A 24,079-nucleotide genomic window follows, 5' to 3' on the forward strand; every position below is an offset into this window, starting at 1 on the left:
AAGAGTTCACGCTACATTTTCCGTTGAATGCAGAGCTAATATGAAGAATTTAGCACCTCTGCTAAATTACAGCCCGCTAAACTCCGGGCCAGGAGGTCCGGGGTGTGATTCGACGTACATCGTTCATCCAGTAAGTGATTCCGGCTCCGAACTTTTGCCCCTGTGACCCCGGGGCGTTGATTTGGACTTTGCCAAAATAAGAGTGAATAATCCGAAAAATAACTTCTGCCAAAAGACCCTGCCCACAACTTCGAGTGTATGTTCCATCGTGGTACCCATTTTTAACGAACCTTGTATCATGCTTGCCGCGAAGCGTCGTAAATTAAAAATCACCCGGGTGTAATTAAGACATTTTAGAGTGACATTTATTTTTATTAACTTTTATTTAAAAAGAATTGTAATTCATTATTTATATACACATATATATATATATATATATATTTTTTTTTTGGAGCTGCTTGTCATCAATGTTTGATTTTATTACAGTAATTATTTATTGATATATACTAAAACGTGGCTCTATTAAAAGCCTCTGTAGCACTATAGGGCAAAAGGTTATAGGCATTATTGTAATCTTTTTGAGATTTTGTTTTCAATTAAATTGCCTGCCATGTTCATGCGCAAGTAGTCCCATTAAAGTTGTTGGCATTGCAAGTAATTACGTGTTTTTCGTTTTAAATACTATTACTCTGTTCTCTTCCTTTTCCAAAAGGTCTTTGAATAATTTACTTAAGAATTTTGGGGCACTCGTTTATTGGAGCAGCGCGCAAAATAATAATTTGAAACGTGGAGTGTTTAAGGCTGTTCCCAGACGGGTGTCTGACTTGTGGTGGTGTAACACAGGGGGTGTCAACCACGACAATTGGTATTGTGAAAAATGTAAATAAATTTGAATGACTAAATATCTGATAAATTATTATTTTAAAAATCTCATCTACCTACTGTTAATAAATTTAAGACTAATGATTGTACACATATTGGCAAACATGTATTATTTACTAAAATAGTTCTTAGCACTACAATTAATTATTACAGAGAATTACCATTTCTTAGTTTCAAAATATGAATCAAACTTGAAACACACCAAGTTTGAAAATGTAATGCTTTATTTTTTTTTTAAAAAATTTACCATTAAAAAATTATAATAGTGAAATAAACTAGTTTAGTATTATATACATCATACAAAACAGTAAAATGAAAAAAACAAATATTGGGTTCAAGACCTCACAACAATTGAAATCAACATACAGTGAAAAAAATTGTATATTACTACATACTTAGCCAGTATCGGTTCTATGCCTAGTGGATTTGCATAGTAAATGATAGGATTGACGGGTTCTTTTCTCGCAAAATACCCTGCGTACTGCGATGAAGATGAAGGTTGATTCTGGAATGTGTTTTGTGAGAATTGAATAGCTTCATTACCGGCGGCTTCACTTCTCAGTTGGTTAACCGATAACTTGCTAAGGGAGTTTGTTTTGTGTGGCTGTCGGTTCCGCGGACTACCGGATGACTTCGCCTCTCCTCGATTTTCATAATAATGTTTCGAGTTGTCGTAGTTTTTACTCGAATATTTGGGCGAATGTCTGTCGTCCTTATAGCGCGGCGACCTGGGTGGCCGTCTCGGTGAGGTAGGCGGGGTTCTAGACTGTTCGCCCCTACCTTCTCGCCTAGGCGTTGAATCATAAATAATCCCTCCGCGTCTGTATTCCCCGGTTCCTCGCTGTTACGCCACGAGCGGTTGTGCTTTGGGTGTTCAAACTCACGTGACTTCGAACCTCTATGGTAAACATCGTTGTTGTTACGGCTTGAATACCAAGTGTTTCGTCTATGAGCTGGCTTATTCTTGCCCCAAATTAGACTGTTCACGTGAGGCTGTTTACGTTGTTTGTTGTCCACATAATTGTCATTACGCCGCTGATTCCAGGGCTGATACAGTGGTGGTTGTCTGTTTACCGGTGATTTTTCCGATTCCTCTCGCTGGCTATTTCTATTCTGACGGTCGAGCCTGTCATATGCGAGCAGCTGTTCCCTGAAATCTGCTATCCCGTCAAAGCTTCTACCTGTCAGATGTAATTGATAACGCATCGGAAGTTGGCCTAGAATCATTGCCACGAATTCATTGTCGCTCATGACGTCTAGATAACGTGTACGCTCGAACATGTCGCTTAAATGAGCCTCGAGCGTTTTGTTTTTCTTTGGATCGTATTTTTTGCCGTGTAACTGAGCGCGTAAATTCCCCTGAATTTTTAAGCTCCAGTGTTGTTGTAGGAAAGCTGCTTTAAACTGTCCAAATGACGATATGGAAGTTTGGTGAACTTCCCACCAATAATACGCGGTACTTTTCAAACAGTTGTTCAAACACCTCAATTTTTCTGTGTCCGAAAGATTAAATCTCTCTGCGGACTCTTCAAATAATTTTATAAATTTACGTGGATTTTCTGTGGATTTTGAGGAAAATACAGGCATTTCATCTGACCAATGCCTAGCAGGGTGATTTAAGGCTGCTGTATCCACTACTATTACCTGTTGTCCGGTTGCAGTGTTAGTAATCACGTCTTGTGAACTGTAAGTAGGCGTAGCCTGGTGATACAGCACGGACGTGTCTCGCTGCGCTGACGTCATCATTTCCGCCGCAGACGCGCTCGTTGTTTCAACGTTTATCGGTGTACGCGCTGCCGCTCCAGACGATGACAAACGCTGCACGCAGTTCTCGAGCTAAATTAATTTTCTGTTCACGGTCCGGAAATCGTCTGCACTATTCGCTTCATGTCGTAGCGCGGTGTTTACGTTCGCGAATTGTGTCTCGCTAAGCTGAACGTAATTGTTGACCTGTTTCTCTGCAGTACGTTTTGCAACCTCTATGCACGTAGTTTCTGTGTTAATTACGTGTTGTTGTAACTCGGTTACTTGCGCATCAATTTCCTCAAATCTGTTCATTACCGTTTCATGAATGTTATGAACTTCCTCCTGCGTGTCGCGAATTTGTGTAGCTAATTGTCTGGTTACGTCACCAATTTTAGCTTCTACTTTGTCTATCAATTCAAGGTGTTGTAACCTGTTTTGTTCTGCCGCTTCCGACCTCTGCTTAGCCATTTCGTTAGAAAATGCTTCCGCCCGTTCTGCCGCTTCTGACCTCTGCCTTGTCATTTCGTTAGATATATGTTCGGTTACTTCCACACGCTGGGATTCTAACGCAGTATTAATTTGTCTAGCCATTTCGTTAGACATATGTTAGGTTACTTCCATACGCTGGGATTCTAACGCAGTATTAATTGTATAGAAACCACATTCAAGGCTCGCATTAAATCCTCCATGGAAATATTATTCGTGTTTTCTTTAGCTGCCGGCACAACTGGTTCGGAACCGTTACTTTCCTCTATGCGCGCGGGTTCGGGAGCAAAGCTAATTTCCTGACCTGCCTCAATGCTTAGTGTGGGTGTGTACTCTTTGTTTTCGTTTCCAACAACGCCTAGCATTTCTTTCTGGCCCTCGCCTGTTGCTTCCTCCTTGTCAGAGCTGGTCTTTTTGTGCCTCAAGAAATACATACCTTCGTCGGCCATCTTGTTGTGCTTCCGACGTACTGATATGCTACGCTACAGCAAACTACACAAATGCACTTTTGGTAGACGGTCCAGTGCGCGTAGACCCTGGTCGAGGCCCCTAAGTTGGATCGCCACTCTAGCTAATAAGGTGTTCGTAGTATGTGTGTTGGCCCCACGTTGTGGTGCCACTCTAACTAAATACTGCTTCTGTAGTATACGTTGTTGGCCCCACATTGTGGTAGCCACTCTAACTAAATATGGTGTGTTCTCACCACTCTCTAACTTATTTGGTGTGTTCTTGCAGGGTTTTGGCGCCTATTCTCTTCGCAGTAGATATCAGGAACGCAGCTACTGGATTGACTACCAGACTGATAAACCAGCTAGCACATCACTGCACTGTGTTACTGTCCAGAGAGTAATTATTAAAAGGAAATTTGGTATTGTTGTGTGACTAGTGGAAATTTGCATTACTTATGTCCAGGTCATTTTTATAATTAACTGACGTTTGTTATAAATGAAATAGTAATAGCCGGAAAACATATGATTTTAATGGGTTCTTGAATATGGGCGTGAAGTTACTGTTAACATGTAATTAAGCGAGGACAACCAAAATAATATATTTTGTATGTTAACTTCTGTTCACACCTAGGTGTCGGTAATTAGATGCAAATGACGTCACTGGAACACATTGAATACCATGCCGGGTCTAGCTATACGCTGTCGGAGGCTTGAGGCTCTCTTCCCAGGACCTCCAGGTGGTCTGCTGCTACGCTGGAACACTGGACGCTGTAAGCTGTAATTGGCGAACTACAGAAGATCTGAGGTAGCCAGGTGTCTGGCTGAAGAATCGACTTCCCTCTTGTCCTAAAAAGTCTGGTTTAATTTGGATTGGTCTCACCAATCGTCGTGGCCGATCGTAGCTGGCGCTGACATCAGACGTCCGGAACCACTACGGGACGAAACGGGACCGACGCGGAAGTTGGCACTCGATGTCGCTGATACTCCCTATCTAAGACTTATTCAGTCCAGAACTATTCTCTCAACTCGTAGAATGGAGAATTCTAGATAGTACACTACCGCGAATGACGCGAATCTTCAATTCCTCGGGCGGCAACCAAGGCTTTGGTTCGCCCCAGCCCGAGAAACGTCTTCCCGCTGCAAGATGGCGATGGCGTCTCCCTCCTTCCTCCTTCTAATTATTTACTTTCAGTCCCTAGCAACCAAGGAGCTATAGCTATCAGCAAACCGAATAGACTGCATAGTGAAATAAAACTTGGATGTTAGCGTGTAAGAGTATTGAACTATGACCAAATGAATAAAGTTTCCAAAGAATAATGCTTAGAAGACCCTGAAGTTAAAAGTGTGTTGTCTCTGGCAATCAGATGTGTAATATCTGTTATATTTTGGTTGTCCTCTTTACAATAAAACAATTAAATACATAATATTGGCTCATGAAATATACAATTAATGTTACAATAATAATAAAAATAATAATAATATAACTGTAAACAGTTGGACTGGTTACAATGTCCTTAAAAGTTTGTGTGTAGAATCTTAAATTAATGTCTCGTGACCCTACACGGTCTCAAATTCTAGTGTCAAAAACGGGAGCTTGTATAGTAACTGTTTAACAAGATATGAACAGGTTGTTAACTGCACGTGTCTCATATTGTGCCATAGTTCACAATCAGCTTGCACTGTTGTTTGTTTCACGATGGTATTTTGTTCTTCTAAAGTTACTTGCAGTGATACAATGTAATTTTCACACATACTGAATAGTTAGTTTTTGGAAAGCTCAAATCCTTGTCCATCAGTGACTTGCTTAGATGAGGGTCCATAGCATCTAGTTTTGTCAACTGGAACTCATGCCTTTTTCATTGCAACCGACTATCTTCTTGGTAAGCCAGTTTATGCCTAGTTGTGCTGTGTCCAATCTTTTTACGAAAGACTTTCTTGTGTGTACAACCAGAACTCTTACCTGAAATTTTTTGAAAGTACTTTTCTCCCAAGCTAAACATTTCTGGAATTTTTACATCCCACCATGTAATATCAATATCAATACTGAAAATAGCTTCGCTGTATGTAATTTATTCTTTTGCTCCACTAAATTTGGGGCAAATAGGCTCATCTAGCAATCTGCCAAATCCTTAGTTTTGTTTTAAAAAGACGTTGAGTCTTTGCAATGAGTCTCTTTACTAGGCTTTGTAGTTGTTGAAAAATTCCATTTTTGCGAAGAACTGGAACAATATTATTTAATTCACTTCTACTGCAAAAGTATTCTTTGCATTTGGAATGGTCACCAAAAAAATTGGTAGTGCCCATTCAGTTAGTCCTTGACTAGTTCGTCCACACTTCCTTTTTTTCCCTATAACAGTGTCGAATTGTGCCTCTTGCTGCGGCTGTAAGGCAAGGAATTACAGGTTTTAACAGCTTCCTTGCTTCCAGCGAGAAAGTTTTGTCTGCTTCAAGGGTGTGCACATGACCAGTGTAAATCTTTATCAGGCCTATTTTATCACATATAAGATAGGAATAGAATATATTCACAGTAGCAGTCCATCATATCAAAGTAGGCATGTCGCAAACCAAAGCTCCCAATATTGAATTTAAAAATGGTATGTCTAAAAAATAAATTTCTTATAACATTGTTGTAACAGTTTATTTTCTTGAAAAGTATGAATTTGAAATAAAATGCAAAATAATTTATGCATGGTAAAATTTAAAACTACAGTAACATAAAGCATATTTTAAACAAATACTTTTAGAACATTTTTTTCTGTTTCTATTTTATAAAATGCTGTCGCTACTGATACTGCAAGCACGTAATATCAACATTAGAGATAATAAAATTCTAATTTACGTTGTAATAAAAATAGCATTTGCTTGCATACGCACTTTTCCGTTAACCATAGCCATTAGCACAGACTTATTATGTATCATCAGTGTTTTTGCAGACTTTAATAAGCTGGAGTGGATTATTTTAACTAAAAAAATTAAACCAATAGTCTATGTGGGATGGATTATAAGCCATGAAAATATAAACTCCTGCACCAAAATTAAGAATTAAAAAACTCTGAACAGCATTTTTTAGTGTTATTTTTTAAACCTATTTTTCATGTTGTCACACATAAATATATAATACATTTTATGTAAAATACATAACACTACATACACATACCTTCTGTCTTTTGGCGGTATGTACCAGAAGAATTCTTATTTTTGCAGATTTCTTTTGCCTTGACAATTGTGGCTATTTCTTTAGTTCTGTGCTACCCATTATCACACATTTGTTGTAAACAACACACTGTGTCCCAAGGCTTGATAAACTAGTCTCACACAGGTGAGAATTACGGACACTTATGCCATCCGGCTGCAGAAGAGTGAATGACCTCCAGCCATGTATCATGGTAATTCTTAATTTTTTTCTTTAAAAAATTTATATAGGGAAGACATAATGTTAGAACCACTAGATTTTTAATCTGTTTAGCTAAACTGAAAATACTACAAAATAGGAAGCAAGCAATCATAAAGTATTCGCACAGGGATTAAGGGAAACATTTGTGATTTCAGCAGAAGTGTAAACCTAAAGCAGGGACTGATATCCAAGATTCAAGAAATTAAATATTTTAACAAAAAATCCAAGCATTCAGAATGGGCTTTGAGATCTGTACCACAAAACATGTTAAAAGCGAATAAACTTTGAGTTTACACATAAATTTTTATCCTTTAAATTTGCTTGTCGTGGTCAATGTGTATAATATTGCAACATAAAATCATCCTTAGTACTAAATAAACTGGTACGAACATAAAAAGTCATTCAAACTCATAGACAAACATAATTCGTGAATATTAAAAATGTGAGCACAAATTAAACTGTCTTAAAGAGGTACATAGCAAACATGGGTTTAAGCAATCAATTTTTTTTTTAAACTGTTGTCCTGTAACGAATGGAAGACAAACGTAGTAAACACAGGAACTGTCACTGCTTTGCAAAGGAGGTTGCCACAAGCCCATCTCTGTGTCTCCCGCTCAGCTGCAAGGGATGGGTGTGACCTAGCAACACTGCCTCGAGCCTGACGACCCCATGCTTCTTCCTCTTCTCCCTGCACCGCCAGCACCCTACCACATGCCGGAGCCGAGCAAGCTGCCCCATGCCCTCAATGTTTCAATTACAAATTCATATGCAGCGACTTTGTTTTTATCAGCCCCACTGACTTCATCAAAGACAGCTGCTTGACTGTTCAGGCTAATTTAAAAATGAATGGCCAGAAATATATACAGTAGACTCCCGATCATCTGGGTGCAAGTTATCCGGTTTGCGGATTGACAGTGCCATATTTCACTTTCATAAACCATAAAAATGGCCTTCCTGTAGCATTAAACACAATGCAATGAATTATTAATGCAACATATTAATAAAATGATGAATCAACAAACAATATTTTGCTTTTCCTCAATAGCTATTCACATTCTTCACTGCATAATTATTTCTGACGCCACCCAAGTGTTCAGCAAACATTTATATTCTGCCAACCTACATGTCAACAGCATCTCTTGAGAGAAAAGCCAGAAGCTTTCAGGGCTAGTTTACTATATGCCACTAGGATGCGCTAGTGGCAAATGCGCTAGTAGCAAATCATGGCAGACACACTTTTAGTAAACAACAGAGTCGGGAATCATGTTGACATGTTAAATAATCTTTCTAATAATAGAAAATGTTAAGTTTATGCATTTAAAATACTTAATAGAACTGAAAAATATCTCCTATATCAATATCATTATTACAGTAAAATCTCGGTATAACAAACTTGAAGGGACTGATTTTGGGTGTGTTTCTTATAGTGAGGTTTCTTTATAACGAGGTAAATAAAAAACTAACAGGTTTCATATAATAGAAAAAATGTATAGCTGAAACTGTCATAATTTGCGCAGAACTAATCACAAACACGTATACAAGTAATAAATAGTAATATATACAGGAAATTTCATCACTGGTCAAAAATTCAACAATGGCCTCAAGATTGTCGGCGAGGTAGGAAGCGGAGTCGTACCAGGAAGACCACCTTGTCAACACTGGCATTGGAAACAGGGGAATGTCCTCACCTGGGAACTTTTTATCCAGGAACTTAAACAAATGTTTTCTCTTGTGTGTGTTTAAAAATGCTGACTACTTTGGCAAGAGCCTTCTGAAGCTCAGGGAGGTTTTTTTCCAAGCTCATTTACATCTAAATTGAGCTTGTAAGCCCAGCACTGCACAATAAGCACATGGTCGGCCATGATGTCTTTTAGTGTGTCAAAACACTTTGCCATGTATCTGGCCGAGTCCGAAACAAGCGCTAACACGTTGTCAAAGTCAATATTGTACTTCTTTAGGGAATCCAAAATAGCCCTGGAGCAGTTTTTGGCATTGGATGTTTCCAGAGTATGGACATCACCAACAACAGTATTAATTTTGTCACTACTATCAATTACTTTAAATAGCACAACAAATACACAGCTTCCTCTTGAGTCCGTAGTTTTATCACACAGAATTACTAACAGTTTGTCTTTCACCTTTTCTCTTACTACATCATCTCTCTCTTGCTACATTGATGAAAGATGCTTTTCTTTTAGTACTCTTAGACAAGGAATATCACCAGCACCTTCAACAAACTCGTTCAGGAAATCTTTCAGATGTGGATTTTCAAGTATTTTTAGAGGAATATTTGCTTTCAGAAAAGTTTCCGTCACTCGTTTGCCGAGGTATTCAGCCGTTTTTTCTTCCTTTCCGCACTACTGAAGCATGTACCGATCAAAGTCTGTAATTTTGCTTCTGAGCAACCTTTTTGTGCACTGATGTGCTTGGCAAATTTTAGGTGTTTTTCTATATAATCTTGCAAAATTTGCACATTACGGTGCGGCTATCCGTGCAATAGAATCCGTTTTTCTGATATTGAAATTCCCTGTCACGTGCACTTAATTTATTGTTCGGCATTTTCGATACCTACTATCACTTCAAATCACCTTCGGAATGTTTTTAATTCACCATGATCAAATTACCGATATTTGCCAGCAGTACAAGAAAATTTGTTTATTTACATCTACATTCGTACGTGCGCTAGGCAAGTTTTACCGTGACTGCTGTCGGGCAGGTGCACTGCGAAGGTCGTTTTACTTCCGAGATGGGTTGCTATAGGGGGTAGTGAAGTGTGTTGACTATGAGGTAGGGAAAGCTATTTTTAGAGTAGAACAGCCCAAAAGATATTCGCCTAGCAACACAGTGACATCATCCTGTCTGCATTCCAACCACCCGCATCTCTCTTTGTCACTATTGCCCTCTTCTCTATCAAGTCACACTTGGCCAAGCCAGTTTGCATCATACCCCCCCCCCCCCCTCCAGTGCTATTACGAGAGTTGACAATGGCGAGAGAAATCCTCGTAACTACGAGTACTCGTAATAACCGAATATAGAAAATTTAAGTCTAAGTTAGATTCCTGAACTTTCCAAAAATGTTACAATTTCACACCATATCTTGAAAATGGTGCACTTTAGTGAAAAATCGGATAAAATAAAAGTTGTAGCAAATTAAATTATGAATAGAAAACGTTTCCATGAAAATTTTTGTATCTAAGACGGTTTATGTTTTAATCAAGAATGAAATGGTTTGACGTAATGGCCGCGCTCCGAGACGCAGCTAAAATAATCACCGTGCCCTGCACGAACAAGGAGAGGAGGTGGATGGGAGAAAAATGGGCGAGGAAAGAGGAAGGGGAGGAGGGAAGGATGTCTACTATCCATTATCCTCGCTGCGTAAGCTGAAGCTGTTTCTGAAAGGAAATACCAGCGTGTGTAGTGGATGTCGTAGTATGGCACAGCTCAGACGCTGTTGCGATAAGACTAGAAATTTTCCACAAATCAAGGATGGATTGCTACAATACATGCACAAATTGCTGAAAAATGGTTGCAGTGTCATGCATGAAATATTGTCATTAAAAGCGTGGGATAACGCACGGGAAAACAATTTTGTTGATGCAGGTAATAGGCCTAAGTGGAATATAGGCTTCATGTGTCACGAAAACCTGTCAAGATGGACAAGAAAATTGCTTATGTCGGAGGGGGAGATATGGTCAGGACAGCTCACACATTTATTTTTAGATTTCCCCCTCTACCGAAAGCTAGACAGAAACTGCGGGGGGGGGAAGCGAAGGGAATGTAAACTTGTCGCCTTCAAGTGATAGCACTAAACAGAGAGAGAGAGCATGTTGTTTGTCACCAGTCCCCCCCCGCATTTCCTTCTTTGCCCCTCCCTCTTCAACTTGCTAGAGTCCCAGTCCGCCTACGCGACGTAGCGACCACAGAACAAGGAGAGAGAGCAGCGATGCACCACGTGCCACCCCCCCCAATACCCCCCCCCCCCCCCAACGCTCCTCTTGCTGGCTGTGTTTACTACCGTGAAATTTTTTTTCTTTCTTTGGAGATGCCATTCAAATCATCGTACTTACGGGAGGACCGACAAAGAAGCACTCCTAATTACCAGTATGATTTACGTAGTCAAAACTGACGGTGCAGTACAAAACTGTCGTAACTTCTAAGGTCTCGTAGTAGCGAGGTTCCACAGTAGATAATCCCGTTTTTCCACACCGTTCGCATTGTGATTTTATTACCCTGTTGCTTTTGCCATCAAATACCACGGTTTGTAATAAGTGTATGTTTAAAACTGTTTTATTAACAATAATGTGCAAGTTTTGCTATTTTTCCTAAGGATGCTATATTTCGCATTTTTCCTCAGAATTCGCGAATAATTCGCGACCGCAAAAAATTCCCTTCCCTACTAATGACTATGTAGATAAAGTTACCCAAAGAATCGAAATCGGCATCGAATTTCAACTCTTGTGGTGAGAATAGAATCGGAATCTAATCGAACTGAAAATCATGGAATCGCACAACCCTACTTGCCAGTCATTACCCTGAATAATTGGGATTCTTCTCTACTACTTTGAATAATGAATCACTCTGTATCGCCATTTTTTTTTAACTAAAAATTACAAATTTTAAAGGTGTAGTTGGACAAAGATCTTAAAAATCAACAATATGGTTACTGTTTGAAACCACTATCAGCTATCACAAAAATTGTGGAAAATTGCACGAACACTTATTTTGCATTACATTTATTTGCATTTTGCATATCCTATGGTTGGCCTGGATTTGGATGAAGCCCGGCATTAAGAGAATTCAAATCTCTGCACACTATGTACCGGTACATATGAACACAATTAAAGCACTACAGTGGTAAATGCAAATATCCAAAATCCTTCTGTGGATGTACAGATACAAACCTTTTGTATAGCCCCTTCGCCCTCCACCAATGACCACAAATGATGTACATATATCACAATTAGAGTTTAAATTCTACGGTTTAATGTTTTGACTTTGAAGTTTTGAACAAATTTGTTGTAGAATTTAAAATTTTTCTTTAATTGTTTTTATATTTACGAATGGTTTAAACATGTCACCAATATCATGCAGTTTTTCTAGTACACTCAAAAAAAACTTAGTTAATTTTAACACATATTACACATTGTTAAAATTTTCTAAATAAATTCTAAACTTAGGATTTATAGACAGAAAGAAGTAAGTTAGGTGCATTTCATAATTATTGGACTTTGGTGTTAAGCGGCGTATGACATGCATTTCAGTGTTTATTAGTTTTCATCGCTTTTCAGTTTTCACCATATAATTTTGCTTCTAATCTTTTTTTTTTTTTTATAACAAATAAATATCCACAATTATCTACCTACATGAACATTGCAGTTACATAAATTGACTTTAGTTTTATATCACTCAGTGTTACTTTTAGAAATATTTTTATTGAAACTTGATTAACAAGGAAAATCTAACAGGCATAGGTGGGTCTACAGTCAAGTAAAGCTGGAAAAGTTTTGTAAATTGCAATCGGTACCATGGCATGATTCACGTACTTCCCTAATGAAGAAAGAAAGAATTGGACGAAGGCTTTAAGCCCTAAAAACCAACCTATCTCTTCTAGTAGTCAGTGCTAATACATGTTACAGTAAATAAGTTTATCAAATGTTTGTGCAGTTGCATATGCATGAATTTTCTAGCTAGGAATATTGCCAAATGAAAATAATTTTGGCATAAAATCAACAGTTACAATCTAAATTAATAATTTATAAGTATAAGTTCCTACATCAGGATAAAGCTGATGTCAGCTGGGCCAAAACCTGGCGATTAAGTTTCTATTTGTGTCGAATTGGCCAACTCACCAAGCTATCCATGCAGATGGCACATTCCGTGGCTGCCACTTCATCATCCAGGTACGAGAGACACGGAGCGGACGGTCGACCACTGGCTGCCTTCACATTGTCCAGATAAGTGTGAACGGCTTCCAGAACAGCTGCTCTGTCCTGCGGCAAGCTAACACCAGCCTGCCAGACACGAACCAGTCAACAACTCTTTTGTCAGTCAGGACAGTATTACTCCTGGCTTACTACACCAGAGTTTATTTACACATTAACTTGCAATCAACAAACATACAACTGAAAGACTGGAAAATCATTGTTTTCTGTGCCCACATACAATTGCTGACTACACTGCCATCTATAAATCTACAAATTAATTAACATGATTGACCGTCCTTGATAATAGAATCAGGGTATCTACCAACCTTGAAAACCAGAAAAACTGGGAGAATGGTGGGATGTTGACGCGATTGGGAAATAACCGGGAAAAAGTCTGGAATTTATAGATAACTTCGGCAATGTTTTGTTGTGTTGATAAATGCTTTTCTCTTTATGCAGGCTACACTTTTAGCCTCTTTGTTTGTGTTCCATGCTATCAGGCCAACAGGAACATCTTTGTGAGTGAACGCATGTGCGTAAATCCTGGGAAGAAGAGAGAAAAGAAGAGGCAGGTATCCCACTTGCAACAAACTCCATTATCCCCCCCCCCCCCCCCCTTCCAAGCATTCCAAAATTTTATTCTGCCTCATCTGTCACACCCGTGCCTGTTGAGGAAGTCAAAAGTTAACACAGTTACAACAGTTATAACACAGTTTAGAAGCAGAGCATGTAGTTCTTAGACTGTAATGTGCAAAAAAATTTTTATTACAATACTTTTCACGCTAAACTCATTCGAATCCAGCGGGTATCCACCATACCTAAAATTGGGCTTGAATTGAAATTAAAAAGAAAAAGTGAAAATAACTGTTAGTGTTCGCCCTTGAGCTAGGAGCAGAGACGCACCTGTTGCAGGTCGTCCTCTGTGAGCAGCTGCAGACGCTCCGGCGACTGCAGCCAGCCCGACAGGAACGGCAGGCAGTGCACGGCCCCGGACAGGACGAGGCAGTGGGCCAGCGCAGGGTCCAGGCTGCGCTCCAGCTCTACCAGGCTGCACGGCCGGCAGTCCACCAGCAGCTGGTACTGGCGCAGCCAGAAGTCCTCCTCCCCGCGTCCCTCACCACCATCGTTCTGTGCACCAGCGTCACACTGGTTTCAATACCCCAATTATATGGTTTGGTACCAATCAGTTGCTCGAGTTCACATTTTTACCAGTGAATTTCCGACCTTGATGACTGTGGCCAGCAGGTTGCATTACTGCATTGCCGGCATTTTTAGTTCCATCGGAGTTTATCGTTATTGTATCGATTTTCGTCACAAAACGATGTTTCCTGTTTTCTAGCCCGTTACACTTCACATTAGGTAAGTATTTGTATTAAACCTCTTCTCAATAATCCAGCAAAATCGCTAATCTAATCTGGAATTGCAGTGGTCTTGCACTGTAGCTAGCATGAAAAGCCCTCACACTGAGGTCTGAGGTGATCTTAAGAGTTTTTCACTTACCTAATTATTAGGGATGGGTGTCCCAGTTCTCGGTTCACCGATTCTCAGAAAATTAACTGGCACAGAGAACCGTAAATATAATGTCGTAACCGGTGCTGGTACTATGGAAAACATAGCATGTAATACTTTCCCCAGTAAAAACGCCTTGGTATTCTGCCGGTGACCAACACAACACGCATATCTTTTAACTTCACTTCAAGCCCCATGTGACAAGTAAATGGTTTGTAAATCTTTGAAAATTGCAGGCGACACTGATAAAGGGGCAGCTCCACTTCCTCCCTACACCCTCTTGCACTGCTGGCTGCTCACCCACCGACATGGAAAGAAACCACCAGGAGGAAGTGTCCAAATATAAACAAAAGAGTTTTTGTGCCGAGATTGGAGATTCCAACCTTTTTTTGTCCCTCTTTTCACTAGCAGACAGGAATGACCATTTAAACTAAAAGTAGACCTGTAGAATAATAACACAGGCTCAATACACTTTTAAAACTTATCAATTAATAAAGTGCCATGATTTAAAGTTGTCTTTCAGCACTCAAAACAAAAACTTCCTTTGTTCTGTTCACTTGCCCTACCCCTAAATGCTTCCAAGGCCACAATACGGGTACTTTACACTGTCTCTCTCATTCCTCCAGCGCTGGCTGGCCGAGTTTTTCCAACACTCCCATTCCCTTCCCCAATAGGATGTTTGTCCCTTCACATGCCCTTCTGTCATGTCTGGTCTCTCCAGCCTTCAGCACTTCCACCCCAGTCAACTAAATTTTAGATGCCCTAAAATACAAGAAGGTCTCGAATTTAAGGCAATCTTAATGTTTTGCCACCTCTATTGCACGACAATTTTAAATACACGTCACATAAAAATATGTTTACCTTTTATTTCCTTCAATTATTATTTTTGGTTTGAGTTTGCTTCATTACAGAATAGTAAATTAGATTGGCTATTCACATAACCATGCCACTTTAAACATAACCTACAAGTTTCTCAAATATTTTATAATCACCCGGTTATAAAAAAGAGCATTTAATAGCTAAAGCAAACCAAATACCTACCTGATGAAGAAGCAATCTTTGTTGCTCCATCCGTTGCAGTATGTCGAGAAGTTGCTTCCGCCTCTTGGCCTGCTGAGACAACAGGTCAACCAGCACTTCCGACAGAGACACACGCTTCTGAGATAGTTCTTCCTGGAACATAGAAGGCACAGTTTGTTACAGCATTATTCATTATCCTAAATACTAATAAACTTTATAAACAAAATACAGCTCTTTAATGAGAATGAATTTAAACATATTAAAAATTAATACAGTAATACAAATCTAAAGGGAGCACAATTTTGAGGACTTGGTACATGATTAAAAAATTTATTGAACAAACTGTTACAGAAGTTATCTAAAACACTGTAAATAAAATACAAACATGTTTTGTTACTGCTGCTATCACAACAGTAATAGGTATTGCCATATTGATGTGTGCTCGCAATGATAATATGGCAGTAAGCAGGAATACCATGTTTTATTAAATAACCATCACACATTTTATATTAAAATCACATTTGAAAAGTAGGGGGTGTGATTTTTATACGAAAAAAGCTTTTTTTGTTAGGTAAAATTATTCAAATTTAAAAAAAAAATTATATTCGTGGAAAGTACGTTTATTTAAAAAGTAGTCAGGGTGGCCACACAAAATCTCAGATGAAATTCCCTGACATTTCCAGGTTTTCCCTTACCTGATTATAATTTTCCCTGACCCTGATTTTGCAGTTAGGCTACTTCATTTTTTTAAAATTAATCATAACAATTTTTTTTTTAAAACTGTAAGTCTTCAACAGATAAATAAGTGAAAAACGATTGATATTAATTGTATCCCATGTATATGCAATATGTGATAAATTAATAAATGTAGGAATCTAAAGTTTTTTTTTTTTATCTACATACAAAACAGAATGAAAACTAAATGAGATTAGGTATTTACACACCCAAATGTATTATTGCAGACCATTAAGTTGAATAGGGTTAATGTTTTAATGTTCCAACTATAGTATCTAATTTGAAAATAAAAAGTACTTGTAAACCTACCCACAAGAAGTTATTAATGTGTATTTTATAAATAAATAAACACAAAGACTTTCACCAACATAACAAACATATGCTTTGGGATATTACTTGCAATCTTTTAAAGACTTGATTTCCTCTTCTAGAAGCACAGTTTCTTTGCATTTTCGATAAGTGCTTGTTTTGTCTTTTCTATTATATATTTCTACTGAAATTCTTCTCTTTTATAAGTACTCCTGATAACAGGCTCTTGCATTTTGTATGGCATGTATCATGGGTTTCGCTATAGTAACATTTTTTACACTACCAAGTGCCAAAACTATATCAAGAGACAGGTGTTTTTCGCGATGCGCGAAATTGCAAAATATTAACGAAATTAATATACATAAACTTAAAAACTTGAAATTATCAATTACTTGGAGAAATCACCAAAAAAATTAAGAAAAAACACACTGAAAATAGCTAAACATCAGTATTTTTATGACTCTATAACAGTAGTCGATTATAATCGATTGTTAACGACTTTCGATAGTCTAGGAAGTCGTATTTGTGTCGCGCTATCGAGTCGCCACTCGCCATTGTTTGTTAAAATAGTGTGGATGTAATCAAACGTTTTTGCTCTGTTTCTTTTTGTAAAACGTTGATTTTAAAATGGTTGTGACAGTATTTGACAGGGCGGCAGAGTTTGCGAGCGAAGGATTCTACATCTTTGACAAATAGAGTGGCAACGGAAAGACACGTGCTTGAAACACATAAAAAAACAGTGCCTTGCATAACAAAAACAAGGAAAAAAACAGTGCCTTGCATAACAAAAACAAGGAAAGTCAACAATCCGGTGCAAAAAGGCAAGTTTCGCTGGAATCAGCCTTGTTGACGGCAAAAAAAAAAAGCAAAATTTGACAAGAATGAGTTCATTATGTTAACAACTCGTCTTTTATAGAAGCGAAAATCCCGATTTAAAAACTGGATGACCCGAAACTTCGTCAATGGATGCACAAGTACATTGCAGGTAGGGCGTACGATATTTTAACAGTTTTGTGCATTCTTAAGCAGATAAACAGAACGTTACGAAAATAAATTTTGTTAGGCCTACCTATTCTTGAAATATTCATATAGCTGCGAGTCATGTTTTTACAGCACTTATTGGAAAAAGTTGATATAACTTAGCCACAGGTAAAAATAGATGTAACTTATTTGTTTTTAGGTTAGGACTTGAGCTTTTTTTTGTCAGTAAATTTTTTAAAACAGTTTCCAGTACTGTGCTTTGTAACATGTATAGGCCTAGTAAATATATGCATTTTTTAAAACCTGAACAATGCAGACAAAAAAGTTTGTATAAATTGTGCAATAATATCTTGTGAATTATCCTACTCGGAATTGTGGTAGGCCTTACAGGTTACAGAGTTTAAAAGGCATACATAGGTCTATAAAAGTATTTATTTTTCTGGTTTGTATAAGAGAGAGTTATATTTAATTATGTTAACAGTAAAAATTTTACATCACATTTTAATTATCTACCACTATTTTTCATTTTTTTTTTTTAAGGCGCTGGGAACTTTCCGTCTGCCAGTAGAATACGGAAATGCTCTGCATAGTTGTTGAATTGTTGCTTGTTCTGTGCAAATATTTGGTAAAATTATGTATGAAACTGTGTAGTTCTACTCTTAAATGACATATTAAACACATTCATGTAGAACTTATATTAATAAACCTCATATTGCAGTTTTAAAATCAACAAAATTTTTGACGAAACTAATGATAAAATAGTGAATAATATACTGAAATCATCTCGTAAAAAGTAACGAAATTGTGCAAATTTTTTCACCGAAAACACCTGTCTCTATATCGTATATCTGTCTCTGTGCTATTAAAGATTCTTCTTTTTGGTTTTCTACGATACATTCCTTATTTACTGAAAATCTTCTCTCAAGTCTCACATTGCTATGAGAAACAATGAGCATTTTTTTCACAAACCTTTAGAGTTCTTTTTTATCACATTTACATCTGGAAAGAACTATAACTCAAAGGTCATACAATCTGTCTAGCTCTCTAGAAAAATTCTTCATTTCTTCTTTAAAAAATTCAGTTCCTGTAATATACATGTATTGGTGTTGAACTGCATCAGCTTCCATCCCTGTCATATGCCTTTTTTATACCAAGTGCTGCAATGTGGACGTTAATCTCTTGTCTTTAACATTTGACTGCAAAGCTATTTCAGGATCCACGCATAAAATACCTTTCGTAAGTGCATATTTCAATGGAGACCTGTCAAACAGTCTTTTACATAAAACCTGTAGACAAGTTCTACATTCTTGACAAAATTTCAGGATATCAATTCCTCTTACTTTCGTCTTAATTTTTCGCAAGGCTTCCATTCTAGAAAATCTCAAATTCATCTCTTTGGCAGTAAGAAGACTTTTGGATTCTGAGATGTCTATACTTGTTACAGAGCTAGCAGCATTCATTACTTCTGCTTTGACAAATATTGACATCAAAGTTCCCAGTATACGTTTTAGTGATTCATACAAAAATGGGGCCATTGGACTATCTGAATGAAATTCTGTTAAAAAAGGCTCTACATCACTTGCTAGAGCCTGGAAAAATGTACTGAAACTCTTACATTTTGGAGTCAAATTAGGATATTTTTTTACAGCATAAACATACTGAATCACCTTAGGTAATATCAAAATTGTTCTGGTCACCCCTTTTTCATTTTCGACCCAACAACACTGCAGAACTTTAATGGAAAAAGTTTGGAATTGGAAAAATGGATGAAATCACTGCGTCAAGTAGGAACATCCCTGAATAATGAGTACAAAGACCTTAAAAACTTAATAATTTTCCATTCCATTGCCTTTATTCCTGATTTGAAAGCACCATGTATATTGTGTAAGCCACCAGTACCAGTATCCAAAATCAGAGGGGCGTCAGAATCTTTAGCAGCTAAACTGACTGACAGATCACGAAGGCATTTTATATTTACATTTGATTTGGGCCATCCATTGACACCTGCAAAATCTTGGCAAAGTCAATTTCTGACAAAGCTTGTGTGAATGCTTCCAACAACTCAGAAGTAGCATGATTAAGATATTTTGAAGAAAATTATCTAGTTGAAACACGTTGCTCACTTTCCTTCCAAAATCGCATAATGATATCCATTTGACCTAGCTGAGCCACTTTGTTCAGAGATTCATCAAACCCAACTACCAACTCCGAACATTCCATAACTTCCTTTTAAAGTTCAGAATGAAAATATTGAGTGAGCCCTTCCAAAATAACATAACCAAACTTTGTTCGCTGGAGCTGCATTTTGCTTGCTATCTCAGAATTAGGAAACATTTAACTCATCGTTTGCTGCACACCGCAGGGAATTTTGTGACATTACAGTCTCAAGACATCGTATTATTTCAGTACGTGTAACATTTTTCCCGAGAAAAAATGTATTCATTCCATGTAACTCCTTACGTGCTGGCATAAAAACTCCATCAAACTTCTTTGTTAAATCATTTTCAGTTATGCAGACCACATTTGCAGACGATGGATGTAAACACAGATAAATAACTCTACAAGGAAGATGAAGCAGCTGATGAGCTAAGTAATACTTTTTCAAGCTGCTCAGATTTCACTGAATTAGTTAAGAACCCATCCAAGTTAAAAAAAAACTTTTCTACTTCTTGCAGCTTTCTTGTGCTTTTCACCTTGCATGTGGCTTGCAATGGCACGTCTTCCCAATGTTGCTTAATGAAATTGTTTTTTGAGAAAACAAACACCTAGCTTCATTTTTGTTTAATTTTACCGGCACCAACCATGAAGAAAATTCAACATATTTTAGCCAATCCTCTTGAAAGCTTGTGTTCCTGCGAAAAGGAGGCATTTTCACAAATAAAATATAAAGACTACAAAATAACAAATGTATACATAGCATCCTAAATAATAACAACAACAATAATAATACTGTTCTCTTCCTGAAAATAGGTATACATTATGAACAAAAAAAAACACCCATTTTTAAAAAATTAGGAGACTAATAAGTAATAGATAAATGCAGCAAGTACACTGCCACTGTGCTCATGGTAGATAAGTATGATTCATACACCGTTGCAAATATCTCGTTCACTTATTTATTGCCAGTGACATAAAAGTGCTCATAATTTCTATTGCCTTTTATTTATTTCTACACATTATCAGGTCCGTTTTTACCAAAATAATCCTTGCATGAATTAACATTTTCATTAAAATGTTTCATGCAAATACATGTCTTTATAAATTTTATGGCGTAACTGTAAATTATAGCACATTTACATACCACAACGCGAGGAAAAAACAAAAGCAGCATTAATGTAAAATGGCTGTTTTGTTTACCACTGAAGAGCGCCACATCATCTCGGCCACGAATGACCAAAATCAATGCTACATTACAAAGATTACAAATGAAAAAAAGTGGGAACAGCTGAAGAAGCACACAACACATCCTCCTCACCTTTAGACAAATTTTTAATTTCAAAAACATACCTTAAATTTTTCTCCAGTCATGTATACGTCTTTCCGCGACTACATACTGTCTTCTCATAGTACATTTCTCATTTCTTTATAATTATTAATCCATACAGGTTTTTTTTATAGCAACCGCAAACCTTCGAAAATAATTGCATCTCTAATACAAATATACGTTCAAACCAAAGTACAAGATGTCAGTTGTCCATTTTTAAACCACAGGTTAATCAACATTAAAGCATGAAAGAACTTGTGCTATGCAGCATTGCCAAATTTTGAATACCTGCACACCATGCTTTTTCAAAACACATTTTACGAACATTATGTGCAGATTATTCGGATGAATACTGTAATTTGCAGAAATAATTTAAAAATGCTACAGTTTAATACACGTTTGTATAACAAAAATCGCCATTGAAGAAATCATTAGGATGCAGAAACAAGCTTTCTCAAAAATTTCCCTGACCCATTAGGATTCCCTGACTTTTTCCGGTTTTCCTGGTCTGTGGCCACCCTGACAATATACAAAAATACACCAAATAATTTAAATTAATAAGTTTGAAAATATATTAAAAAGAAAATTTACACATCAGACAACTTCGTATTAATTAAATAAGCATGCGTAATATCCTAATGAATATTAGATTCAAACTTTAAAATACATTGTTTTATATGGGAAAACTACCTACACTAAGTGCTCGGAATTTAACAGCAGGACCGAAAAAATCAAGCAACGTTTATGCTACAATTTTTTCTTCAAATTTTGACGCACTAAAATAACGGTGTGACAATTGTGTGATAAAACACGGTAAAAACTTATTCTACAAACCCCTTTTTCAGTAGAGCCTTTACTTTGCATTGTAAGAATTTGTTGATCTAGGTAGATCAATCTCCACGTATGTGTGCAAACATAGAGTACTCGTGATAGATTTACATAAACTTTTCAGATGTAATTCAATATAGAAACCAAATCCCTAGTAAAGTGGGCGCACTTTAATCAGACATTATATGGTTTACCATATTCTTTAATCCGAAACCGATCGAGCTGTTTGCATTACATTTTTCCTGGCGTATTCCTGCCGAGAAGACGCTGAGTTTATCGTTACTTGTCTGTTTTCATTTCAGGACAGTGTATCTCGTTTAATAGCGAGTTGAATTTCACAGGTACATTTCCGTAATCTCCGATGCAGCATGAATGGATGAAAGAACCTTGAAGGCAAACCTACCAACTGCTGGGCAACGTGCAGCTTCCTGCGCTTCACCTCCATGGCGGTGAGCGCGGCGAGCTGGCGCTGCACGACCGCCACCTGGTGCACCAGCGCGCAGCTGCGGGCGTCGCCCCTCTCCAGCAGGGCCGCCACCGCAGCACGCTGCAGCTGCTCGTCCCGCTGCAGCTGCGACACCAGCTCCCCCTGCGAGTGCGTCTGGCTCCGCAGCAGGCCCGCCAGCCGCCTGTCTGCCTCCACCTCCCTGCGAGAAGGAAGGACCCCACTCCTACAGCTAAACAGTGCCTCACCCTTAGTTTGCAATGAGCATTTCGATGGGTGATGCCAATTACCGTATTTACTCGTGTATAGCGCGCACCACGATTTTTGCAACAAATTCCAAAGAAAAAAAATTGAAATTTTTTATCCCATAATTAAATTTTACTAACATTTTGTGGTACCTGATTATTTAAATTGATGAGTGGTGATGCGTCAGGAAAATACTTAAACTCTGCTGTGTAGATGGAAGATAATGAAGCGCTGTATCGTCACAACTGGTACATGGACGGGATGGAGGGAGGGGTGCCACGCTACGTCGCCGAACTAGATGACTCACCGGTCGCTGCTGGGACGAGGAATGGAGGAAGCGAAGAAAGTGGGCCCGGGACGGGGGGGGGGGGGGGGTGAACTGGTGACAACATTCTCTCTCTCTTTTTTTTTTACTAGCTTCTGAGCTGGCTTTCTGTAAAGGGAAGAGGTCTAAAAATAAACAAGAGACCATGATGTGCGAGCTTGCGCGCGCACGTGTGTGTGTGTGTGCGTGTGTGCGAGAGACCAGGTTGTGAATCTCTGTGTGTGTGTGTGCGTGTGCGTGCGCGAGAGACCAGGTTGTGAGTCTCTCTCTCTCTCTCTCTCTCTGTGTGTGTGTGTGTGTGTGTGAAAGAGAGGCCTTGTTGCTTGTGCGTATGTGTGGGAGCTGGCCAGAAACATCACCGTTACCTGGCAGTTAACGACTTCCACTCCTCCTCCCCGCCTCTTACTTTTTTTTCCGTGTATAGCGCGCATCCTTATTTTTTTCCTTTACTTGAGGGGAAAAAAGGGTGCGCTATACACGAGTATATACGGTACTCTATTTCCAAAGCACAATATCTGTCCTTTTTCCCCATGTGCTTGTTGCCATATACACCTATCCCACACTTAGCACGACTAATTTGTTCCTAAAAATGCTCGTGTTATTAGAAATCGCGTATTCTGAAGAAGTAGTTTCCATAAATATCAAGGCTAATTTATTTAATGTGTTCCAAAATTGTGTAGGAAAATATACTTTAGTCGCGTGGATGAGGTTGTGTCCTGCTGGAGCGGATCCCCTCTCTGCGTCCAATCTTTACTGGGCTGCCTGCTTGTGTTTATGGGTCCGGTTTCTGGACCTTTGCTGATGCCCCAGGTTGGGCGCCACTAATTGTCGCGTGTTGGCACCTCTGGCTCTTCCAGAATGGCCTTAAGCATCAATCCTTAGTTCCTGCCTGGGTAACAAGGTATGGCCTGACTGGCACGAGTACCTTCTGAATGGAGGTTCCTAGGAGGGGTAGGTAGGGTTTTCCCCCACCTTGGGATGCCCTGAAAGTGGCTCCCAGTGTCCCTCGTCTGATGCCTACTTACTTGCTGCGGCTGGTTTGGCTCTGTGGTCTCCCTTTCCCTGCAGTAGTAGGGCTGACGGGCTGACCTGCTTGCTGGCTGGCTGGCTGGCTGGCTGGCTGGGTAGGTCCCCGAGGAGCTCCCTCACCCCGAAAGGACACTCTCAGAAACGTGGTACGAGCTTTATTCTAACACTCGACTTTTATGCAGACAGTCTCCCTATACACTCTAAACTACTCCGCGGACTCGGTCGTTGTACTCCGGATCGCGGCTGCTGACACGGCGCGGCGGGCAGGCTCGGCTGTCTGTGAAGGT

At 38.7% G+C, this 24,079-nt stretch overlaps 1 protein-coding gene across 4 annotated transcripts in view; it reads right to left on the reverse strand.

Annotated features, from left to right (window-relative positions):
• LOC134542014 (E3 ubiquitin-protein ligase LRSAM1-like) overlaps window positions 1–24,079 on the reverse strand; it is a 145,317-nt gene that overhangs the window by 10,585 nt on the left and 110,653 nt on the right. For 3 of the 4 annotated variants that reach the window (XM_063385832.1, XM_063385813.1, XM_063385843.1), the window contains 4 exons: window positions 22,151–22,394; window positions 15,432–15,563; window positions 13,785–14,009; window positions 12,807–12,968 (listed from right to left, as the gene is read on the reverse strand). In XM_063385832.1, the coding sequence (XP_063241902.1) occupies window positions 12,807–12,968; window positions 13,785–14,009; window positions 15,432–15,563; window positions 22,151–22,394 (763 nt within the window). The remainder of the gene's footprint in view (window positions 1–12,806; window positions 12,969–13,784; window positions 14,010–15,431; window positions 15,564–22,150; window positions 22,395–24,079) is intronic. The other variant, XM_063385821.1, reaches the window with a different exon arrangement.

The sequence above is a fragment of the Bacillus rossius genome, chromosome 1 (genome assembly GCF_032445375.1).
Source record: "Bacillus rossius redtenbacheri isolate Brsri chromosome 1, Brsri_v3, whole genome shotgun sequence".
NCBI lineage: Eukaryota > Metazoa > Arthropoda > Insecta > Phasmatodea > Bacillidae > Bacillus > Bacillus rossius.